General features: G+C 42.0%; 2 protein-coding genes across 2 annotated transcripts; both read right to left on the reverse strand.

Annotated features, from left to right (window-relative positions):
• Positions 1 to 1,883: 1,883 nt before the first annotated feature.
• LOC115669575 (probable serine/threonine-protein kinase PIX13) lies at positions 1,884 to 5,375 on the reverse strand. The gene is made up of 6 exons (XM_030590758.2): positions 5,035 to 5,375; positions 4,248 to 4,639; positions 3,928 to 4,063; positions 3,068 to 3,204; positions 2,788 to 2,911; positions 1,884 to 2,633 (listed from the first exon to the last, which is right to left on the reverse strand). The coding sequence occupies exons 1-6, from the start codon at positions 5,105 to 5,107 to the stop codon at positions 2,152 to 2,154; spliced, it is 1,344 nt and encodes a 447-aa protein (XP_030446618.1). The 5' UTR covers positions 5,108 to 5,375; the 3' UTR covers positions 1,884 to 2,151.
• Positions 5,376 to 10,692: 5,317 nt separating this feature from the next.
• Positions 10,693 to 14,630, reverse strand: LOC115669979 (probable serine/threonine-protein kinase PBL21). The gene is made up of 6 exons (XM_030591152.2): positions 14,344 to 14,630; positions 14,184 to 14,219; positions 13,895 to 14,079; positions 13,478 to 13,667; positions 11,952 to 12,343; positions 10,693 to 11,305 (listed from the first exon to the last, which is right to left on the reverse strand). Exons 1-6 carry the CDS (start codon positions 14,444 to 14,446, stop codon positions 11,036 to 11,038), a joined length of 1,176 nt encoding a protein of 391 aa, XP_030447012.2. The 5' UTR covers positions 14,447 to 14,630; the 3' UTR covers positions 10,693 to 11,035.
• Positions 14,631 to 24,160: the final 9,530 nt, after the last annotated feature.

A 24,160-nucleotide genomic window follows, 5' to 3' on the forward strand; every position in this document is an offset into this window, starting at 1 on the left:
TGTACGGGAGGACAACTCCACTTTCAGAGCTCCTAAGGTTATATTCATTCTAACCTAGAACTCCTAACATAAACCACCTTGACGCCATTTCCACGAATCAGTTATATTATCCCCTCTGCATCACTCAATTTTTACCTAGACGAGAGTACGAGAGTATATGAGAATCACTGTCTGTGACATTATCCGCCACTCAATCCGCAACGCCTTCATTGTGGGCTATCATGTCGCTCCCCCACATTTCCCAACCATCAACGCCACTCCCCGGGACTTACATAAATGGCAACGCACACCCAACTGAATAGACCACTCAATTCCACTAGTAGCTTCCCTTGATCAAAGCTATTCGCGAATCTCCAGTGACTTGTGCTCCCTTGGCATCACTTTCTTTCACCTACCCAACTTCTCCTGATCTTAGCAAGCCAATGGAGGGTTCTCCCATTATCGGAACATGATAACATACCTCTTCTTAAGATTCTCCAATTGATTTAGGAACGTTATCCTCATTCAGTGAATAATTTGATTCCTCCCTATGCCCCTATTGCCATCATAGAAGTTAGATGAGAGCCGCACATTGTCCGAGCCCTCTAAGCCCTGGCGATTCACTCTTCGTTCTCATAGGACTAGGAAGACCATAGGTTTATCCCAAATCACCCACCTACTGAAGAGATCCCTGCTCTGGTACCATTTATCACAGGCCGATAGTTTTTTGGTCGCGGAATAGCTCGTGCGGCGCCTAGCGATCGAGAAGAATAGGGGCAGCCTTCATTCTATAGTTATTCCTAAGAACAATACGGCGAATAGCATCCTCGTATTGGATCGTATCACGACCAGTTTAACTCATACATCAAATCCCTTGAGTGAGATACACATAACACTTTAAGTACAATAACTAGTTTTGATTTGCCATGACCTCATCGGGAGAGCAGTATCAACTTCTAACCAATTTGTGCACGGGAGGCCAACCTCACCTCCCGAGCTCCTAAGGATTATTCATTCTAACCTAGAACTCATAGCACAAACCACCCCGACTTCACTTCTACAAACCAGTTGTATCATCCTCTCTGCATCATTTACTCCCCGACGGCACCAAGTTCCACTTACAAGGGTAAGAGAGTACGGGAGAATCACGGTCCGTGACACTAGGTAGATATTATTTATGTAGGATAAATGGGTCACACATGTATAAGTTTGTAAAAAACTTAAAGGTAAGTCTATTGCAGTAAGCATAATCTGAGGTTTTTTCTCATTAAATAATCAGGCGCTTGGATTGGATGCTTCGGAGCCTCTGGGAGGGATGATCTCGCACTAAATCGTTCCGTTATCTGAACAGCTAAGCAAGTGTGATTATGCTTTAGCAATGATGAACAAGGCCAAGACAAGATTGTGTGCCAAGGGCCCAATCAAATCCAAGAAAATCTGATGGATTTCACCGTTCACCCACGGTCTCTGAGTAGCTTTAGGTCATGGTGGAGCGCTGAACGATGAAGTCCAAACCACCCAAATTGGAGAGAAGCACGCACGGGCTCGAGAGCAAGGTCTCAAGACCACCCCCCCAGCAAGCCCAAAGCCAGCCCGCACATTGACCGAGCGGACCGGCCATGGTAGCCCACCGATCGATCGGGTGTGATCCGCGCGAGCCTCACTGATAGAACCGTGCCGAGCATCTGGTGCCCCGAGTCTCGAGTCCGCTGAGCAGCGTCGCTAAAATTTGAGGACGCGTTAAGAGGGTGTTTGGTATAGCGTCTATTTCGTCGGGGATTGCAATTTCGCAAACCTAAATTCGGTACGACCCGGCTGCGATTGAACCGCTCTAGCAAAGTAGGATAAAAGATGAGCTCAATTGCTTGAATGGGTACAAGGAGTCTTGGTTCGAGCGGATCCAAAGTTTCTAAGATAGACCCCAAAGTATGTATAGGAAGCTTTGCATTAGGAAGGGACTGATCCGGAAAGACACTAGGGCCGTGCCTTTTCTTGCTAAGGAGAGACCGGAGTCTCCGAATGAATTGTTTCGCTATACATGTAATCATACATCGTACATCGTATCACTTTATTGAGCGCCGATACGACCCGATACACAATAAACTACACCTCTATAGAAATTGAATGGAAGTGACGCCAAAATTAGTACATCCGCTCTCGCTCTCTCCATGTCTAGAGCGATCTCGCCGAGGAAGACCCGCCCTCCTGACCTTCCCGGCGGTGCAATGGCGACCGGTGTTGGTGGCGGTGGTGGTTGTGGCGGTGGCGGTGATGCAACGGCGACCGTTGGTCGCCGTGTCTCGACGCGAGCTGCTCCGACCTGGGCCGGACTTCCCTGGGCTTCGACTTGATCGTGTTGACCAGCTCCAGGGTCGCCAGGACGTCTTCCATGGAGGGCCGTTTCCGCGGGTCGCCCTCGAGGCACTTGAGGATGAGCTTGGCCACTTGGGCCGCGGCTTTCGACGGGTACTCGTTGTCGAGCCTCGGGTCGACGATCTTCTTGAGCTTCCTCTTCTCGGACAAGGACGGCTTGGCCCATTCCACCAGATTGTGCTGGCTGCTGGGCCGCTTCGAGTCCAGGGCCTGTAGGCCCGTCAGCAATTCCAGGAGCACCACTCCGAAGCCGTACACGTCACTGTTTATGTAGAGATGACCTGGCCAAAAAGAAATCGAAATCGCAAGCGTCATCATCATGTTCGTCAGCCGAAAACCTAAATCCGACACAACCGTTGAATCTGATGGATCCCACGATCGTTCGGGCGAACCGAGCCGAACGTCGTGGTCGATAATTAGCAACTCGCTGGTTACCTGTGGCCATATATTCGGGGGCTGCGTAGCCATAGGTGCCCATTATACGAGTGGAGACATGGGTATTGCCATCTGTTGGGCCCAACTTTGCTAGCCCAAAATCCGAAAGCTTTGCATTAAATTCCTGGAAAATGAAAAATCAAAGGCCTAATTAAGACTCGGATTAAATAAAAGAAAATTAAACCGGTTCAATTTTTTATTTTTAATTGTTTTATTAAAAGGGACGATTGCTCTCTAAGTCTTTTCTACTCATAACATAACGATAGATAAAAATGTTTACCCCATCCAGCAAAATGTTGGAGGCCTTGAAATCGCGGTAGATCACGGATTTCTCCGAGGTGTGAAGGAAGGCGAGCCCTCGCGCCGCTCCGATCGCGATTTTCAGCCGGACATCCCAAGGCAACGGTTCCGCACCCCCTGCAATGGAGTAGGAAATTTTTGAATTAGTACGTAAGCGGAATTAAAGGATAAAATCTTTGCAATTCGGCTTTTGAATAGCGACACTTACGGCATTTTCTTTTTTGGTTAAGTACGTTTATTTTAACATTCATATAAGTTATTAGCTAATAGTATGGTGGAGCATCGGGTCCGGTTTGACTCGGGAGCCAAACCTAACTGGCCTAGATTGACCGGTTCTTGAGAGAATCGGTTCTGTTCCTGTTTTCAAACGATTTCCGAAAAGAATCAGTTCTAAATAGATTTTAAAAGCCTCTTTTAGGGACAAAAAAAATACATTGCAACCATTTTGAAAACCATAGTTTTCATAATGAAGAAACAACATCATAACCACTTTTTTTTAACAATATAACCACTTGACCAACATATGTTTTTACAATGAAATGGTGCAAATCTCATTATAAGAATTTAATTTTTACACAAAAAAGGCAAGCCGGATCTTGGGTTAAATCGGAAACTGGATTAAAACCAGCCGGTTTGATAGCTAGCAACTAAGGGTGACCCGATCCAGTAACTCCCCAATTTCAAATTTTTTGAATTGGAAACCGAACCGATCAAATCCGGAACCCATCACCCTTAGCTAATAATAGCTACTTCTACATATGAGCGCGTGAACATATTTCTTGGCTAAATCGAAATGGGAATCATTATTAACAACATGAGATTAAACAGAGGATGTCTTACTTTTGAAGAGGTGGTGTTCCAAGCTCCCTTTCTGCATGTATTCATATACGAGGAGGAACTGTGTGTCTTCCCAACAGTAACCAATCAATTTGACCAAGTTTTGGTGTGAATATTTGCCCAAGAACTTCACTTCTGCCTACAAAAACCACCCAAAAAATTTCAAGAATCAATTCATATTTTGACTCTTTATAAAAAAAAACCAAGAACAAAACATCTCTATCTCTCCAGGCTTTGACGTTGAATATGAACAAATCGGCGCCCATCATGTTTGAAGATACTCCATCAAGTTGATAATTCAAAATAGATGGATAGAGATGTACCTGCCATTCTTGCAGACCTTGGGGGCTATCAGGACTCGACTTCTTGACGGCGACCGGTATCCCGACCCCGACCCTCGACGGCTTGTACGTCCCCTCCTCGACCCAGCCCTTGAACACCCTCCCGAAGCCGCCCTCCCCGAGCACCGTGTCGGGCCGAAAGTTCCGGGTCGCGCTCCTCAGCTCCGCGAACGTGAACATCTTCAAGTTCGGCAGTAATGCCTTCGAGGCGGGGACGGGGATGGGGGCCGATGGCGGGGTCTTCTGCTCGTTCTCCCCGCCGCTGCCGCCGCCGTTCCTGAGGGCGCCGTTGTGGCTGCTATTGCCGCCGTCGCCGGCTTTTTTTCTCAGAAATGCGTCCTGCTTGTTGTGGTTGGAGTTGCTCTTCCTCGATTCTGCAACATTCGCGTATCGAATCGGGTCGAACAGATTAAAGCTTGAACGATGAGGAAGAAAGACAAAGTTCTTTCGAAGCAACTTGAACAGCGTCCATCTCCCAAGAACACAATATGAACGCGATTTATTTAATCAGTGCAGCTAAAACAGATGGGCACGAGGCTTAGGGTTAAGCGCAATGATAATCATTTGATCATCATCATCATCATCATGCCGAGCGTTGACTTTCCCGCACTTGGCACGCGATCGTCGAGAGAACACAGTATGAACGCGTTTCAAAAAGATCCGAAAGGAACTGCTCAACAGCAGAGCTCGAACGCAAACCAAGAACCGATTCAAGAGACCCCGAAAACGGGGGGGTTCCGAGCGACGACGCATCGATCAAGAATTATACCTGGAGGATGCGGAGGTCGCTTATGGGGGGCGTGGCTTTCTTCCGCCGACGAATCTCCCCAGCAATTCCCCATCCTCGATCAAGAGACGCGCGCTCTCTCTCTCTCTATCTATCCGGGCTTCTTCTGGGTTCTGGCGTTTTAGCGAGAGAGAGAGAGAGAGAGAGAGAGAGAGGCTTAAGCGATGTATGGAGGAGGGAGTTGTTCCATGCACGACGCTTGAAAGTTTTGACTGCAAGCTCCGGGGGACGAAAGCGCGGGGAAGAGAAGTAGGAGACCAGCGCGTGGACTGCTTCTTTCTTCTCCCTCCTTCTTCTTCTCCCTTCTTCTTCTTGCTGCGGCTGCTGAAGTCGAGGTGTTGCTGAATTTGTATTCTTTATGGAAGTCCAATGCGTTTCTGCAAGCTCCGGGGGACGAAAGCGCGGGGAAGAGAAGTAGGAGACCAGCGCGTGGACTTCTTCTTCCTTCTTCTTCTTGCTGCGGCTGCCGAAGTCGAGGTGTTGCTGAATTAGTATTCTTTATGGAAGTCCAATGCGTCTCATTAAATACCCTCCTTCCCCTTTCGTCCCTCGCCCCACGAATCGAGCTGATATTTTGGTGTACGATTCAAGCTGAAAAGCTCTTGAGATGATGGAGATGGTGAGACGGAGAGAAAGTCAATGGCCGCGTAAGCTGTCGCAGAAATTCATTTTGTTTTCTTGATGGGCGAATCGCACGCGCGCGTGGGGGAATCCCCTCCGAGCTGGACAGGACACCCGACGTGGGTCCCCCCCGGTATGGGGCCCCACGTACATCGACCCACCTGCCACGTTGACCGTGGACTAACAGCCTTCCCCTCCGTTCCCACCATCCCTCCCTCCCATCGTTTGCTCATTCTCCTCTCCAACTAATTTCACGCCTTTTTTTATTTTTTTATTTTTTAGTTAATACCACGGAAAACCTTAAACTACCACAAATTTACCTTAAATTAGTTTTTTGACCACGAAAAATCTCAAATTAACTTTTTGACAGCAAAAAACCCCAAACCAGTACACCTCTAACAAATTTACCCTCTGTTAGTTTTCGTTAAATTGGATTAGCACCACGAAAAATCCCAAACCAGTACACTTGTGACAAACGAAGGGTAAAACCCCAAACTTGTATACCCGTCAACCGTACCATGTCATCAAACTCAGCAAATTGACAGTAAAATTTAACGAAAACTAACAGAGGGTAAATTTGTCATAAGTATACCGGTTTGAGGTTTTTGGTGGTCAAGAAGTTAGTTTAGGGTAAATTTGTTACATGCATACCGGTTTGGGGTTTTTCGTGGTGTTAACCCTATTTATTTGTACTCTTTGCTTCATGCGGATCTCACCTTATATAAATATAGACAATTAGATTTATTTTTCCTATAATTTCTTGAAATTTATGCTGTAATTTATCCAGAATTGGTGCGGAAAAAAGGGAGGCGCCAATACTAAATAATCTCGGCGATTCGCAGAATATTTTTCTTCCGGCATCGCCTCGTCTTTAAAGTATTTAATCGCGGCATGATACCTTAATCAATTGTTAATGATGGTCTAATGTTGATGGAAAACTAGACTGACCAAAATATGCTTCAGGCTATAATTATTTGCACGCACTAGTAGGTTCAATTTAAGATGTGCAAGTCAAAGCGACATGTATTTCCTAAGCATTTAAGGGGAAAGGGCTGACCTGGTACTCGGAATCCTTGACCGGGTCTCCTTCGGCTCTTTGAAAAATGCAAACTTTTATAATTTGTTCATAATTACATTAAACAAATTAAAAGTTTATGGACCAAATTACACGTTAGGCTAAAATTCAGGGACTGTTTCTGTCAGTTTCCCTTTATACATTATTCATTCAAGAACAAATATAAGTACAAATTACAGTATGGAAGTCCTTCTATTGTAATTTTTCGTAACTTCTTACATGTTCTCTTTGACTCCAAATAGAATGTCATGTTGCATAAAAAATTCGAAGGTTCTGCGATTAACATGCGAGAATTTTCCCTTTTTTTTCTATTCGATGGTCATTAAGGGTGCGAATGGTAACCATTCTGCTCCAGAAATCAAATTCTTGCCAGAAATTGATTTACGGAAGAGAAAATCTGTTTGGTAAAACATGACTAATCTCGCTCCAGAAATTGATTTACGGGCAATCTGTTTTGATTTGTTGATTTTTTTTGCACCTAAAAAAATTTAAATTTTACTCAAAGTGGGTGGCCACAGGTATTATAAGCCATTCTATAATGTTTTGAAATTTTTGATTTTTTAAAATTTTTTTGGGCACCTAAAAAAATTTAAATTTCACTCAAATTGGGTGGCCACAGTTATTCTAAGCCATTTTGTGAAGTTTTGCATTTTTTTATTATTTTTTATTTTTTTTGGGCACCTCAAAAAATTTAAATTTCACTCAAAGTGGGTGGTCATGGTATTCTAAGCCATTCTGTGAAGTTTTGAAATTTTTATTATTTTTTGGCACCTCAAAAATTTAAATTTCACTCAAAGTGGGTGTGCAGGTATTTTAAGCCATTTTGTGAAGTTTTGAAAATTTTTATTTTATTATTATTTTTCTTTTTTTTGGACACCTCAAAAAATTTAAATTTCACTCAAAGTGGGTGGCCACGGGTATTTTAAGTTATTCTGTGAAGTTTTGAAAATTTTGATTTTTTTTATTTTTAAAAAAAAAATTCACCAAATTTCATATTTTCCCGAAATCTGACTTTTTTTTATTTTCTGGAAATTTTTATGATTTTTTCTAGAATTTTTCAATTTTTATGCATTTTCTGAAAAAAAAAATTATGAGAAAATAAGGAGAATGCATTCCGGAATCAAGAAGCTATAAAAAGTAGCTTCTCTTTTTCTTGCCAAAAACTCATTCTGGAATCAAAAATGCATTCCGGAATCAAGAATGCATTCTGGAATCAAGTATTTTTAACAAACGCATTTTTATTTCAGAATGCAAAAATTGCTCCAGAATGCATTCTGGAACAGAATTTTTATTCTGGAATGCATTCCGGAACAGAATTTTTATTCCGGAATGCATTCCATGCGCACCCTAATAGTAGGAGTGAGCGGTTTCAGGTTCCCTACAGGTTCCACTGAAACATCTACCCGTTGGAACATGTTTCTCGTTTTTTGGAACCTGAAATCTACCCTACATACTCTGGAACCTGGAACCTATCCTATCACAAATTCTAGGGTCGGTTCTAGGGTTTACCTAGGTTCCATCTGTATTGTAGTGAATCATCACTTTTAACGACCACCACTTGCTGCTACAATCTACTGACTACAACTTATATTTAGACATACGAAGAATATGAAATATTAACAAAGTAAAAGCTCAATCATAAAACGGAAGCTCATATTAGTGATTCTAAATTATCGGATGCTATGAAATATTACAGGATCATGCGAAGACATAGACCAAGAAAAACACAAAAACTTATTTTAGGTTTCAGGTTTCACCTATCTAGAACCTATAACCTAGAACCTACCCATCAAAATAGGTTCCCCAATTTATCGAACCTGGACCTACCATGCATATCTTGGAACCTGAAACAAGACATATTTTCACGATCCGATTATCAGGTTCCAAGTTCTATCCTACAATCATACTCACCCCTCATTAACAAGTTGATGATTCGATCCCGAAAGATGCTTAAAACTCTCGAAAGATAACTGGTCGATTGGGTCAAGAAAGGGTAAGTACGTGCTTTTGCCCTTCTCCACGAATAGTAGCTATAACGTACAATTAATTTACATATGAGGACACGCAAATAAAGACAATTTGTGCTTACCTTTAGACTCGCTAGTTTAAATACAAAGGAAAGCACCTTTTCGGCCAGTAGATATGAACAAGAACATAGGCCAAAAGTGTGCCCCCAAGAGTTGGATTGAAATGGCCACGGAGTTGTTGAGGAACAAGAAGTGACGAGCAAGAAATCTCACTTTACTTTGGACAATCTTTTTCCTTAGCTATGTGTCGGGAAAATGCGGGCAACGCAGGTAATTTAACCATGTGCATTATTGCAAGAGCCATATACCCTGAGCCGTATGGTCTGAGTCATAACTGCTCAATCCACCTGTGATTCGAAGAAGAAAGTGCGAAGCCGGCGAGCTCATCGCCATTAACTCCATCGATGTGCCTGGAAGGCGAGAAATCCCTGTGGGAGCCGGTCGAATATTCATGAGTGCTATGGCTCAAACACGCGATCTTGCTAAAAAGCGCACGAATCCCGAGCTAAAATGCTTAGAGATCTTCTAAGCACTCGAATGATTTGAACCAATGACGCTCACAAGAAAAGCTAATGTCCCAAAGGAATCGACGATTGGACCAACTACCCATATGAAAGATCATTGTATGAAGGGGAGATCGAGAGTGAGAATAGTTGGGATTAGGAAAAATTGTCCAAAAACCTCTAAATTTTTTGCACGGCGGCCAAGTCAGTCATAAATCTTTCAGTTGTGCCGATTTAGTCTTAAACCTTTTGACGATTGTGAATTTAGTTCTAAACTTGACCCATGCCGACTCGCCGGAGGCTAAATTGAAACAATTAAAAAGTTTAGGACAAAATGACAAATCGAAGATTTATGATTAATTGACACAATTAAAATATTCAAAACTGAATTGATCGCCGTACAATAGGTCCGGGACATCTTGGGCAATTTTCCCATCGGGGGCGAAAACACAAATTTGCTTATTATGTAGGGGCAGATGTGGAATTTAAGCTCTTTCTCATTGGAAGAGCTGTGTGTCTCCCCACTCCAACCATTCTAGCTCTTTCTCATATAAACTTAAAATAAGGAATTTCTGAACCTCCTCTTTGTGATTTGAATGATCTCAAATGGGAGCAAGCCGGTAATTTTCAGGGATTGGAGGGGCTCAATGGCGTATAAAATCCAAATATGTCCCGACAAGCAAAGAGAGAAAAAAGCAACATCACCCAATGACAATCTCTTAAAAATCACGACTTTTTCTCCCCCACAGAAAAAGGGCAATATCCATCCACGACAAGATACTTTCAATCACACACGAATTCTCAAGACTTTTTCTTATCCACCGACAGAAACAGACAGATTAGAGGCGACCCCCCTCCAGAGAAACATCCGTCCTTTACTTTACCCTCATCTCACTTTATTGACTCTCGCCATTGCGATGTTTTTGTACTTAATTACCGCGATAATCTTACCTCATTGACTTGCTGTCGCGATACTTTCATTTTTGTATTTGATCACGACGATACGTTAGGATACGATGCGCTTGTAATGTTATACGGTATGCTCGATTAGCATTGAAGTATCACATCACCCATCTTCGAAAGTCATCTTCAGCGTCCGAAAAGGGGCTTCCTTTGTTTCTTTTCCTTCTCTAGTGTCCAACTTTTGTCGACACCCTATCATGACTTGCGTACGAAAAGCACAAGCAAAGTTACAGGACAAATAGTCAAGTCAACATGCCCACGATGCTTAGCTCTACTCCTCCGTCTCTCTTAGCAGAAAACCACGAAACATATAGATCTTACAATCAATGGGCGAGATTTACCATTTTTACATTCGACGGCTATCGAGGGATTGGCGATCCGTTGCCACCCTTGCTTTTTGTAGTTCACAACTGCTTGTTTGCTCTTTTTCTGCGCTCGATTCTTGATAAAGTTGATGCAAGAACTCAACCTAAATGTTACTCATGAAGACATGAAAGCAAGAATTCACAAGTATTCCATATAACTAAAGGCCACTATATAAACATTAATTGAAAAATGAAAGGGATATGAACGACCCGTCATCTTTTGCCCTATCTTCTCCACAAATCTTTTTTCCATGCAATAACACATCAGGAAGCCCCTCTGCCGTATGCTTCAGCAACCATCAACTACGGTGCTCCACTAACTCCATTCCCTCGGTCGGCGGCGAGCGAGTATTATCAAGCCCAAGAGGAAGACAAGATATGAAACAAATGTACATGCAGTTGTCATACATGACAGCAGCTCGTGACCTGTCAAACCGCTATTGAACTAGTTCTGGAATCCAATCTTCTACCAGGCGATTGAGAGGATGGACTGTGAGCCCCGCTACTGCTACTTTGAGTCGCCAGGTACTCGAGTGCGACGACGATGTCGCCAATGAGTGGACGGAAATTAGGCTGTTCCTGGAGACACATTGCGGTGATGGCAATCGCGTGATGAAGACAGCGTACAGGAAAGCGTCCTTGTAGTAGAGGATCGGCCAATTGGGAAAACTTCCTTCGGTCCTTCAGATACGGCCTAGACTGCAAAAGGAAGAAAAGGGAAAACGAATCAACGGTTAAGCAGTAAGCAGCAAGCAGCAAGATGTTCTGTTGTGTCTAAAAATTTAAGGCCTAGTTGAGCTGAATTGTCCTTTTCTGTGTATTTATGGCCAATTATACAAACTGTCTTCGATCACTTTGATAACATGGTAGAGGAACGGAATCATCCTCAATTATCAAATACAACAGTAATAGACACATTCTATGAAACAGATGAACTAAAGAAAAACGCAAGACAGCTGACAACATAACAATTCCGAATTTGTCCAGAACTGATGACGCATCACACTTCCTATATCAATGCTATTGTAACAGAGAAAGGCAAAAAAATCTCACTTGCAACAACAGATCGTGACAACGGAGCAAAGAATAAGACATAATTGATCTCTCAATCCACTTTTATGTCCAGTTGAAAAAATAGAGCCTATGCCACAGAATATGGAGTACTAAAAATTGATAGACAGAACAGAGTACATTCTTTACCCTACATGCTTCGCCCTATCAATATCATGACCGCATGGATAATTCACAAGTAACCATTGATTAGTATAGAGACACCTTTGACTAGCAGCAGCTAAAGTATCACGAGCAAACTGAAAAAAAGAAAATACAAGCACTATGGACTCACCCAGGCGATCAGATTTTGTTCTCCCTGCTTCTTGGTGATATCTATTGCCTTTCGTCCAGAAATGATCTCCAAAAGAACCACACCAAAGCTATAGATATCAGATTTAAGAGTCAATTTGCCGCTCATAGCATACTCTGGAGCACAGTATCCATATGTTCCCATCACTCTCGTCGAAACATGAGTATTATCACCAACAGGACCTAATTTAGCCAGCCCAAAATCTGACAACTTTGGATTAAAATCATTGTCAAGCAAGATATTTGCTGACTTCAAGTCCCTGTAAATAACAGGAGGATTTGCTTTGCAGTGTAGATACTCAAGGCCCCTTGCTGCACCTACAGCAATCTTCATCCTTGAGCTCCAATTAAGAGGTGCTTTACCAGGATCGAGATCTACAAAAAAACGTACATTATCCGACTCAGTCAGGTTATTAACCAAAATAGGTTAATTTCGCATGATACACTAGATGGTAAAGCAGTGTATCAATATGCTGCCCATGCCTTGAATACGTCAATGAATTTGACCGTATAGTGCACTAAATCTCGAACACACTAACACTCTTGCTAAAATTTTATGCAATTATTCATTAGCCTGCCATAGTTTACAGTTTTGAAACAGTGCCTACCAAGTCTGGCCAATACCGAAAAAACATCCACAAATTTGATTCTATGGCTTCTATGTTACTTACAACACCTTATCACGTTCTATGCTATATATTCTTTATTAAAAAGCTTCCAGGGAAATACACGAGTTACAGGATCATCATTCTTTTTAGTTGCCAAAATCAGACTTTTCTACTTAAACAGGAAACCATATAACTGTTAATTCACTAGGACCAGCTTGTCACATTGCCACAACATTGCTCTTCAATTTACAGTAAGAATTTGCTCATTCCCATGCTTCTTCCAGCTATGTTGAATATAACCTATAATTAATTTTAGAATATTGATCCACAGGCACTAACCTCAACATATTCATTTTGCCAAGCATGCCAAATGTTTAGATCAAATAAGTTCGATGAGTTAGTGCAACACACCTAAACTTTGGGAACTTGTAATTGCGACAGCAATTCATCCAATTACCAAAGATAGACGACATGCAACTCAAAAGAAGTAGAAGAAATATATATTGTTGTATTGCCAGTCATCCAGCAACAGCAACGCCTAACCTCCTTGAGACTTATTTGCAATTGTCTACTGGTTAATTAAATCTCCATCTGTGCAGAAAGCTCAAGCCATCTACTAGTAACATCAAATACCCAAACAGAAGATTATTCTTAGACTCTGCGCTCTTGAAGGCAACTGAAATCATTCCATTGCTCAAACAAGCAGACATATTTTCTACATTTTCCCCTTCTTATGGACATTTTTAGAACAGAATTTCCCTATAGGAGTTGAAAAGAAGAGTAGCATTATACAGCAGGAACAGCACTTTCTGCTGAAACATCGAGGTTACATTCAATGTAGAGTTTACGAAAAATCGCAGATAATGGAAGAAGCACACGAAAGTGCAAGACAGAACTTTACCGAATAGATGATCTTCCAAGCTACCCATTGGCATGTACTCGTAAACCAATAGTCTTTGATCTCCATCAGTACAATATCCAAACAGAGTCACTAGATTGGAATGGTGCAATAGGCTCAACATAAGAACCTCCACAATGAACTCCTGAAATCCCTGAAGACCATCATGATTGAGTTGTTTTATTGCAACCACCTGCTCTCAAGAAATAAAGGATCTGTGTCAACCAATGATGATACCAATTTAATCCAGGTCGACCTGATACAGCGACTTAATAAGTGACACGAGAAGAACCATTCCCACATTCGAATGGCAGTAAAAGTGTTCATGCAGCCTCAGCAAGCTGCAGTGGACACAAACCTCAAGCACAACACAATCAAAGATTTCGAGATCAAAGAGACTCATAATGTGATGCAACTTGCCTCGCCTGTTTCCAACCGTCCCTTGTAAACCTTGCCAAACCCCCCTTCACCAATTAAGTTTACTTCCTTAAAGTTTCTCGTCGCCGTCGCCAATTCACGAAACGTGAAGCTCCGTGCTGCATTGCCTTTTGGACTACTGCCATCCTTGTTCTTGCCATTTCTAGATCCTTTTCTCCTTCCACTCCCTACATATATAACCACATAATTAACAGCAACACGCAAAAATAAGATCTTGAACGGTTTAAAAGCAAAGGTATTGAATTTTCTCAAATGGGTATCCAAATCATACCATCATCATCATAATTAGCTTTGCGCTTGCCGCTTCCTGCAAATCATCGACCATTCAAATTCAACACGAGAAAGCGAATCCCACTCGGGCCATTTACGTTTCAATCACATCCAGAAGGTACAAGATATTAAATGGGAAACCGAAACAGACCAGAGCGAACCTGAGGTATCGGCCGAGTAGCGAGAGTTAGATCGAATGCCATTATCGATTTCAATCCTGCTACCGTCTTTACGGCGAGAGCTGAGACACGAGAAGCAGCTCATCTCTTTCCACAGGCCTATGAACAAATTGTATCGACACGGAGCAAACGCCACCGAAGCCGCAAGAAGCTCCCGAATTGCCAGTCCAAAAACGGGGATCACTCGCGATCGCGACGGGGCCTCATGATTCAAGCAAGCGGGGGGGGATTCACGAGGAAGAAACCAACGGGAATTCCGAGCCAAAAAAGCAAAAGAGAAATCGAGCAGCGCCCCAGTTCCGAACACGATGGGGAAGCTCCGTTTCCCACCACCCCCCCGGCGAAGAGGAGAGATCGAGACGCGAAACCCTAAAGGGAAATCGAAACGTCGGGCGAGAGAAAGCTCGGCCTTTAGGAACTCACTGAACAAGGGACACACACGGCCGGGAGAGAAAATCCCGTATGCCCAAAAAGGAGCAAACCGGAAAAGAAAATTAGAAACCGACCCCACAAGGAAAGGAAACGCAGTAAAAGCCCCCGCGTTATTATAATAATAATCCTGCGCACAAGAAGTCCAAACGCGCCGAATATACTAATAATCAAAAGAGAAAACCAGACATCATTCGCCCCGAGAAAACAAGACAAGAAACCGAAAACCGCAATGGGGGGTGGGAAGGGGCAAAAGCGAGAAAATCACGGACGCGGGGGGGGGGGGGGGGCTAAATTTGGATCGACGAGCGGGCGAGCGAGCGAGCGAGCGTCCCCCAACACGCGCGCACAGAGCAAACACACGGCGGACACACGGAAGGACAGAGGAGGGGTACCGCCACATTTAGCGCTCGTGACTCAGAATGACGAGCATCGCATCCTCCTCCCTCGTCATCATCGAACAACAACAGCAGCGTCCTGCACAACCCACGACGACGACGACGACTCGAGAAGGGAATGAGGTTCTCGCGCGCTCTCTCTCCGTTTGTTCCGGTTCGCAGCTGGACATCGTAAAGGCAGCGAAATGCGGGAATGCGCGGGTGTGGGGCCTCTCTCCCTCTTCCTCCCATAACCCACTTTCTCTCTCTCTCTCTCTCTCTCTCTCTCTCTCGCATTTATGTTTCCCTGTGTGGGATGTGCGCCAGATCGTTGCATGTCGCTCTCCGTCCTGCTCACCCCGTCCTTCCTTTTCTCGTTTTTTTTTTTTTTTTTTTCAAACTCTCTCTCTCTCTCTCTCTGAAGTCTTTCTTTCCTTGGGCATTTAAACGTTATGCGCGGCGATGGCTGGGTGGGGATCGGGTAATCTACGACAGGTGTCGGCTGATGATTGGTCGCCGCTTCTCGCGATTAAAATATTTCGATGTGACCCTCTTTTGTTTTTTTCCTCGGACCATTTTGATGCTTCTTTTTTTTTTAGATCTCGTGTCAAACGAAAGTCTTTGCGAATTTTGGTAAAGAAATTGCCTCGCGACGGCATTGCTGAAGAAGATCGTGCCGAGAAATAAATTAAAAAAATCGATTTTGAAACCATTTTTCTCGGCTGATTTCACTTTGTGGTCTCTAAACTTTAAATTTATTGAATATTGTCCTTATACTTTAACCTAAAGTGCAACGCCATCTATGCAGCGTCATTTGTGCAGCGCCGTCTGTGCACTTTCGATTTGTTCAATGCGGCCCATGAACTTTTAGTACATGTTCAATTTAGTCTACGGAATGTATAAATATGTTTAATGTTGTTCATAAACTCTCTAATCTCAAAAAATATTTTCTTAAAAGTGATCGTATATATCGCTTACAGAAATCAATGAACATCGCCAATAATCTCAACTGACCAATCATCTCAAATCGCGCAACCGATCGTGTCCGGAGAAAATATTTATCGAATTATTCATTTTTCGCGAAACAGGCGAAGCCTGCAAATTAGATCGGGGGCCCCTCCGGCGAAGGCTTCGTTTTAAATTAAGGACAAAATAAGGAGCGATTGATGCGAGCCAGTCGAGAGAGCAGGTGGGGATGCGGTGACGTGCGCCGTGATCCATCGCGTGATTGGGGGATTTCGTCGAACAAAGTAGTAGTAGTCTAGTCTTAAATTCTAGAGAGAGAGAGAGAGGGAGCGGGGTGGCATTGTCTGGGATTCCGATATTGACTTCGGCGGAGACCAAAAGACACGAGAGAGGTTTGGACTTAATTTTGGATTGTTTAAGGTCTTCTAAATCGGGGGAGGGATCGGTCTAAGCCCATCATCATCATGTCCCCCTTTTTCCCCTTTTCTTTTGTCCTTTCTTTGACGAGAGATCTCGCCCTGTGAATGAGTCAGGTATTAAGTATTAACTTTTGGCATTATTTATTTATTTGTTTGCTTATTACCCCCGACGTGGAATTTTTTTTTAAAAAATTCCGGCCCCTCGCAAAAAAAAAAAAAAGGAAACAGAATGAGAAATTGCGGTAAAAGGGGTTTTCAGGTGATCTTTTTATGTCCGATCGAGCGAGCGAGAGAGATATTCTTGCACGCATTTCCGACGCATTTACTTGGGAAGAGGGAGGTGAGGAGTTCGATCCCCCACTTTCTCGAGGGAGATTAAGGATATGGATATTTAGTTTCAGATATGGGTTTCAAATCCCGCGCTTTGTAAGGAGGCGAAGTAAAAGTCTGAGGGGGAGTTAAAAGTAGGTCGGGCAAAAGAAAAATTATGTTGCTCTAAATAGTAGGCATGAAAATTTTGATATGCATAAATACAAGAAAATTTTGAATAAATCATATGACTAACCGATTAGCATTAGACAAATAAAAAGATCCAGGGTAATTTTACTATGTTAAATTTCCCAAATACAGATAAGGAAAAGGACGAAGAAGATTGAGAGTAGGAGAAAACAAAATCAAATTCTAATCAGATTAAAGTACTCTTTATAAAGTGTTCCCTGTGTTCTAAATCTACTATTGTAGAAGTATACTTTTGAAATTAGGGTTAGGGCTTACACGGATTTTGCCCCTCTCCCTCCTCCATCCGTCCTCGGCCACAATTGGTGGCCATGTCGCCGGTGATTTCGATTCTAGAGAGAGAGAGTGATTGCAGCCGGTGATCGGTCTTTGGTGGATTCAGAGAGAGAGAGAGAGAGAGAGACCACGCGCTTCTGGTGGTCGCTCTTTGGCGGCTACATAACGGATGTTGCCATGCATAATTTAACGGCAAGTTACCGGCTTTGGTACCGACGTTGGTTTTTCTACAGAGGCACTACGTTGTGCGAAATTCAAATCATCTGGTGACTAATTTAAACAACAAAGAATTCAGAAATGATATTGAGCATTGAGTGAATATCTAGGAACTATTTATATCATTACCCTTGTCAATGAAAGGATGAACCTATCGATGAGCTTGAAAAAAGAAAGTGCAGCACCATGTAGGAATAAAGAGTATAGTGCAATCAAGTTTTTCCGCTAAAGAAGAGAAGTAATTTGGCGAAGATAAAGAATAAGGATTTGGGATTCGTTTGTTTCATGAAAAACGAACAATTTCTAAAAATGAAAAAAAAAAAAAAATGATCACCGCCCGCAGCGATTGCGTTGGCTTGCGCTCTTGTCCCCCCACGAAGGGATCGGAGTTCGAACCCCAGCGTAGGCGTTAGGGATTCTTAAGTGTGGCGCCGTGGTGGTGGATCCTGCGCTAGCGTCACCGCAGGTTTACCCCTCCGGCTGTCGGCCGTGCGGGGGTTTCCTGGGTTATCAAAAAAAAAAAAAACAATTTCTAAAAATGATCACCCGCATTACTTGATATAATTAGTCAATAAAAATTATTTTCATTGTCGACAAAAATTTATGTCTAAACCTTTTTCGGAGACGATCAAATTTTTTTTGTCTATTTATTTTACGAGCGAGACAAGCGATCATTTACAGAAATATATTTTCTAAACCGTTCATTTTTCGCGAAATAAACGTATCCTTAAATTTGTTAATTTCCATTAATGACCATCGTTAGTAGCTGGCCCATTAATTTTTAATATGTTAGTGGGCTTTCGGCTGTGTTCACTTCACTTTACGATGGGATTAATGATGACCAGAAGGTTTCACCACTTAAGTTAGTGGACCCCCTCCCCCCAGATCTACGCCTGTATGGAATTACGGTGACGAAAATGCCCTTGACCTTGGAAGGTAATTACAGTTCTCCTTCCGCAAGCACTGAGCTGGATGGCAATTTCAGCTCCATTTGCTCTTTTTTTTTTTCTCGAGTTGGCAAACGAACACAACAGAAGAAATGGTCAACAAGGCATCCCCCAATCAGATGTTTTGGTGCAATGACAGCTTATCGTCAATCTGAATCCACCCATAGAGGAGGGCAAAAATTCCTAGCCAATTATAGTGTTAGAGGCCCCCCGCGTCAATCACGGGCCGATCGATACCGTCCAATTCGAAATTCGACATTAGGGAAAACACGGAAGAGGCGAGACCGGTGAGTGTGCTCTCCCCGTCCGTCATGATCTCAGTTTGTCGATACAATTTGAACCTCGACAGAGTAAATAACTTAGTCTAGAATGATGTACAGAAGTACGTAATCAAAACTCGAGGCACGGAGATACACCCCTACTTATGATATGCACTCTCATCGTGTCCTTAAAGATATCTTCGGAAGTGCTTAATCCAAATTTTCCTAAAGTCCGAACTCGACCAATCTGTAAAATATTTTGGGGTGATCGTAAGCATAGTAAAAGAAATCTCTACGTTTAAGGTAGAAGATCATCTCCCCACTTGAAACCGTATCAAATACAATAACATGAATTCAAGGCAACTTTAAAATATTTGCATATACAAAACGAAGATGGATAACTGCATGAGCATTCTACCATGGCGCGTGCAAATGAAAATAACTCATCGATATGATATAAATTATTCATTCAAATGCAAGCATACGGTATATTATTTCACGATGAGCTATTAACACATAGCAGCTCACCGAAATACAAAGGCGAGTGTCTCTAGCCCTACTCGTGTCTAGTTAGGACTTAACTCGGTGAATGAGACATTGTCGTAGCCAATTCATGGGGGACGGAATCATAAACTCATAGAGCCATGTCTCAACTCATCCATCATGGGTCAGAGAAGATAAATAAGTCACTCTACACTCGTGACAATGACTATCTCATAACCGGCTACTCAAACCATATCGTATGTCGTGTACGTGAGTCGCGAGCCCATCACATGTAAGAAATCATCGGTGTCCCCTCGATCCTGTAGGGACCCCCCTTAAATAGTAGAACATCTGTCTTTTCTCATAAGTCTTGTGCACATGCTTTTACATGGGAGTTCGCTCACTAGCGATTGGCTATGGCATAGGTGTTTGGTACGTGGCATCATTCGTATACAATTCATCATTACATGATAAACGTCACGTGTTTCTTTCGATAAGCACAATTGCAAGTAATAACACAAGCATTTTTGGCGTAAATATTGGTAATCAAATAATTGCATGCATTTCAACATATAAACCTTCATCCTCTTTCACCGTGCCATCATCATTTAATAGATAACTCTTACAAATTCATAAATCATCGAGATGAATTTTCCTTAGACGATCAATTCTTCTATAATTTAAGTAAGCAATTAATTTGCATATCTAAGACAGGGCCTTTATTAAATTCACTTTAATCATCAAAATTAAAACTAATTTCCTATAATTTCACATTATAAAATTACAGAATTTCCCCAATAAAATTTCTCGTTTTTTCAATTTTTAGCCATAACTTCCACTTTTCACCTAATCAAGTACCCAAGCCACTCATTTGTCATCTAAGATATATGCATATTTTATTTACCCTATAAGCACGCTGCAAATATTATAAAATTAACGAAGCGTCTCCTTTTTAAAAATTAATTACGTAATTATTTCTAAAATTAACGTAACAATATATCATCACAGGGTTTCAAGTCTATGATCAGCCCCTAGAATTTTCAGTTTGAGCAAAGTAGTCCCCTAACTTGGTAAAATTACAGATTTGCATTTAAAGTTTCAAGACTAGTTATATTGAACTGGTTTAATTTCCTTTAATTGGTCTAACTTAATAATCCACTAGTTAACACTTGAAACCATAATAATCTACTACATTGTAAACGCTTGATATGTGAGATTAAAAACTCAAACAACTCAATTGCATAGATTTTGGAGGCTAGTTCATGACGTTTGAGTTGGAACTTTTGCTTTCTTTTTTGTAAGAAATTGGAAGGGGAAACAAAATATGAAGTTGATGGTGCGATAAGTCATGGATGATCTCGTTTAGGAGCTAAACCTTGAGGTGAAAAATGAAGAAGAGTGTACAAGTAAATGAGTGACAAATGGCATACTTTAGATAATTTAATGATGGTAATTGATATTAAGATGTTATTTGGAACTTGGTGTCCGTTCTGGATACTAGAAAGTAATAAATTATTTTAAACCCATCAAAAAATTATTAGCAAAAGCTATCGGACGCTAGAGAAATCTCAATTCAATAAATTTTAACTTTGATAATTATCTTATACATAACTCAGAGCTCGACAATTACTATGGCAATAAAAATTTCATCGTCATTTATTTATCAATATATATATGAATGTCTATTAATTTAGGTATATTGAAACTAGCAAACACACATTTTAAATTTATCTCGTTGAATTATAACTCCTAGTAATTTTATTGCCCTTAGCGAAATCACACTCAAGAAGACCACGGACACGAAAAGTATTTTTCGAATTTTCACATCTTACAAAATTTATGACCCGATTGTTATTTCACACATGGCAATAAACAATCCAAGTGGATTATCATCTTTATATCCTAAATATTATGAACTAATATAGAAAATTCCAAAAGTCACATTGTCCCCATTTGGCCGCCATGTGTGCTTTCTCCTATTAGGGGTGAGCACTGGAACTGGACAGAACCAAGAATCAGTCCGGTTCCTAAATTTGGAACAGGTGATTGTTTGTCCGATTCCCAGTTCCGGGTGAGGACAGCATTGCCCGGATCAGACCGATAGTTTTTTTTTATTAGAAAGTTAATGATACTTGATTATATTTTATCACACCTTTAGCGTCTTTCCATCCATCTAGATTTTCATTGATTAAAGATCCGAATTATTAAATAACGAGAGTTTTAGACTCTGCAACAGCACTTGCAGTCTTACAAGGAATAGGAAAAAAAACACAAAAGAAAGATATCGATTCCAGGAACCACCCGGGTATCGGATCGGATTGACCGGTTCCAAGACTGGGTTGACCGGTTATCGGTTCCGGGACCACGTGGGCCGGTCCCCGATTTCATAAACTGGGAATCGACACTTTCGATCTAGTTTTAGGTTCTAAGGTAAGAATCGACTCACCTTAAAATTGATCACCCTTATCTCCTATCACTAGCCCCTGCGCCGTACAAGGCGAGGAGTCTATGGCCCGTTCCTATCCTTGTGGAGCACTATGGCGTAGGGTTGTGCCACGAGCTACTGTACCAGGAGTGAAGAATATGTAGGATATACATGTTCAACATTTTCGGCAAGACTTTAAAATACACTTAAAACAGAAAAAAAATACATCCGGAGGGATCCAAGGTGCAAATTCTCCTACGAACTCGTTAAATGTTGATAAAAAAAGATTGAGTCCTGTCATAGCTAATTTTAATTAATTCGATTTTTAAAGAGCGGATCAAACATACGATAGAACAATTGATATATTATAAACAGTAAAGTCGGTTTTATCGACTATCCTCGGTAAAACCTCTTTAAAATTTTTCGTGAATTATTTAATAAGGAGTTACTTGTGCTATTTGGGTTCCCGCTAGAATAAACGCAAGCGGATGAAATTGGCAAAATCAAAAGCTCACAAAATCAAATCCTCATTAACAGCTAACATTAATTAGGAGTTCGAGAAAGAGCAACCGCTAGATGCACCCGGCTCACATGAGCCCGGCTCGCATCCACCTAATTTAACCGCGTGTATAATTGGGCTCCTATGCATGTAATGCAATCAAAATTTTTTATATTGAACAGTGCGTTAACTGTTTATCGGTATGCTTTTCGAAGACAAGATGGGGCATCAAGATGCGACTTGGGAGGGAAAATGCATGCAAATGCGGGGGGCAATGATTGCTTTTGGCCCGTCCTTTGGGGGGGGCAACAAAGGAGAAAAGATAGGGCTTCACCACCGTTCACATGGCACGCATAAAGGGGGACCCCTTTTAGCCACCCCCGCCGCTCGCCCATCCACTTATATTCTCTTCGTGTCTCCTGCGTGGGGTTCTCGCGTGGATCGAGCGGGGTCTTGTATTTTCTGGCTACGAAGCTCGAGATGGAATGTGCATACATGTGCTTGAATCACATTGAAGAAGTGTAGGTCCATGGTGTCCCACAGGCATACATAGGCTATGTTGCGTGGATCACATATAATTTTACAATAAGATGAACTTTTGCTTTGTCTAGCTTTCGGGGTAACATGAAATACGATTGTGTTTTGATATACCTTTGGATGTAATCTAGATCGAGGATTTCCATTTGGGGATTGAGGTACGAGGAGAGGATATCTATCATCCTAGTATAATTTAAAAAAAAAAATGGCTAATTTGAAACCGCCGGAGAGAAAGAAGAGAGGAGAGAAAACGGTGGCTTATGGCCGTGAAAGGTGACAACAAAGTAGTCGTCATCTCAGGCGCTGCCATGGCGATGGGAGTTGTAGATGTACGCCCCGGCAAGCATGGTGGCCACCACCTCCTACTCTCTTACTCTCTCTCACACATCATATTAATTTGCATATTTGTGATCAACGATAAAGCAATATGCCGTCATGCGCTCTTGCATTAGCCGTGCCACCATTGAGCTCCCGTGACTTTGGGTTGGCTGCAAAAGTGACTCTAGACCCATACAACCTGACGGACTTCATCCTTCTTGCTTTAGCGGTGGTTGCTAAACACGTGCAACCAACCCACAGTGGCTGCCTCCTCTAAATAGCCCCGTTGTGGCGGTTGTCGTCGTTCCGATATTGGAGATCCAGTTTTTTTTTTTCCATTTTGAGTAATTTATTTGAAATTTTTATTTTTTTATTCACTTCTATTCTAGATTCATCAGACATTATCCGTCGTAATCCAAATTATACAAAACAAAATATTGGATATGAGTTAGTATATCCCATTCGATCAATCTATGTTCGAGTGACCAAATACGAGGATTATGCAATAAAGCCTTGGAACCCACAAACGGCGGACAGATCTTTGGGACTAGGATTGCCTTGAGTTGGGCCATCGGGCCAAAGTTAAGTTTGGGCCAGTCTAACTTGGAAGACTTCAAAAATGTTAAGATTTCATTTGTTCCGTAAAAAGCGAATGATTTGAATTTTAGGCTCCGTTCGTTTGGCGGAAAATATTCTCCTTTTGGAAAATATTTTCCTGGAAGTCATTTTCTTGGAAAATGTTTTCCCGGAACATAATTTTCCGATGTTCGGTGATCAATATGAAAAAGTTTCGGAAAATATTTTTCCCGTGGCCGTGCCGCGACCGCGGCACGGCGGCCGGCGCCGACGAGGAGGCAAGCCGGCGGCGGCGGCCGGCGACCTTAGTGAAAAAGAAGAAGAAGAAGCTCAGGAAAATGATTTCCGCTTTTGAAGAAGCGGAAGTCATTTTCCATAAACTAATTTATTTTGTGAGGGGGGGAAGGAAAATATTTTCCCACGGAAAACGTTTTCTGCCCCCCGAACACCGGAAATCCCGGAAAATATTTTCTGGGAGAATATTTTCCGCCAAACGAACGGAGCCTACAAAACTAAATCTGTAAAATATCCATAAAAATGTTTACAAATTAGTTT

Source organism: Syzygium oleosum, unplaced genomic scaffold (genome assembly GCF_021117445.2).
Source record: "Syzygium oleosum isolate NSW1041296 unplaced genomic scaffold, Sole_v2.1 Sole_v2.22, whole genome shotgun sequence".
NCBI lineage: Eukaryota > Viridiplantae > Streptophyta > Magnoliopsida > Myrtales > Myrtaceae > Syzygium > Syzygium oleosum.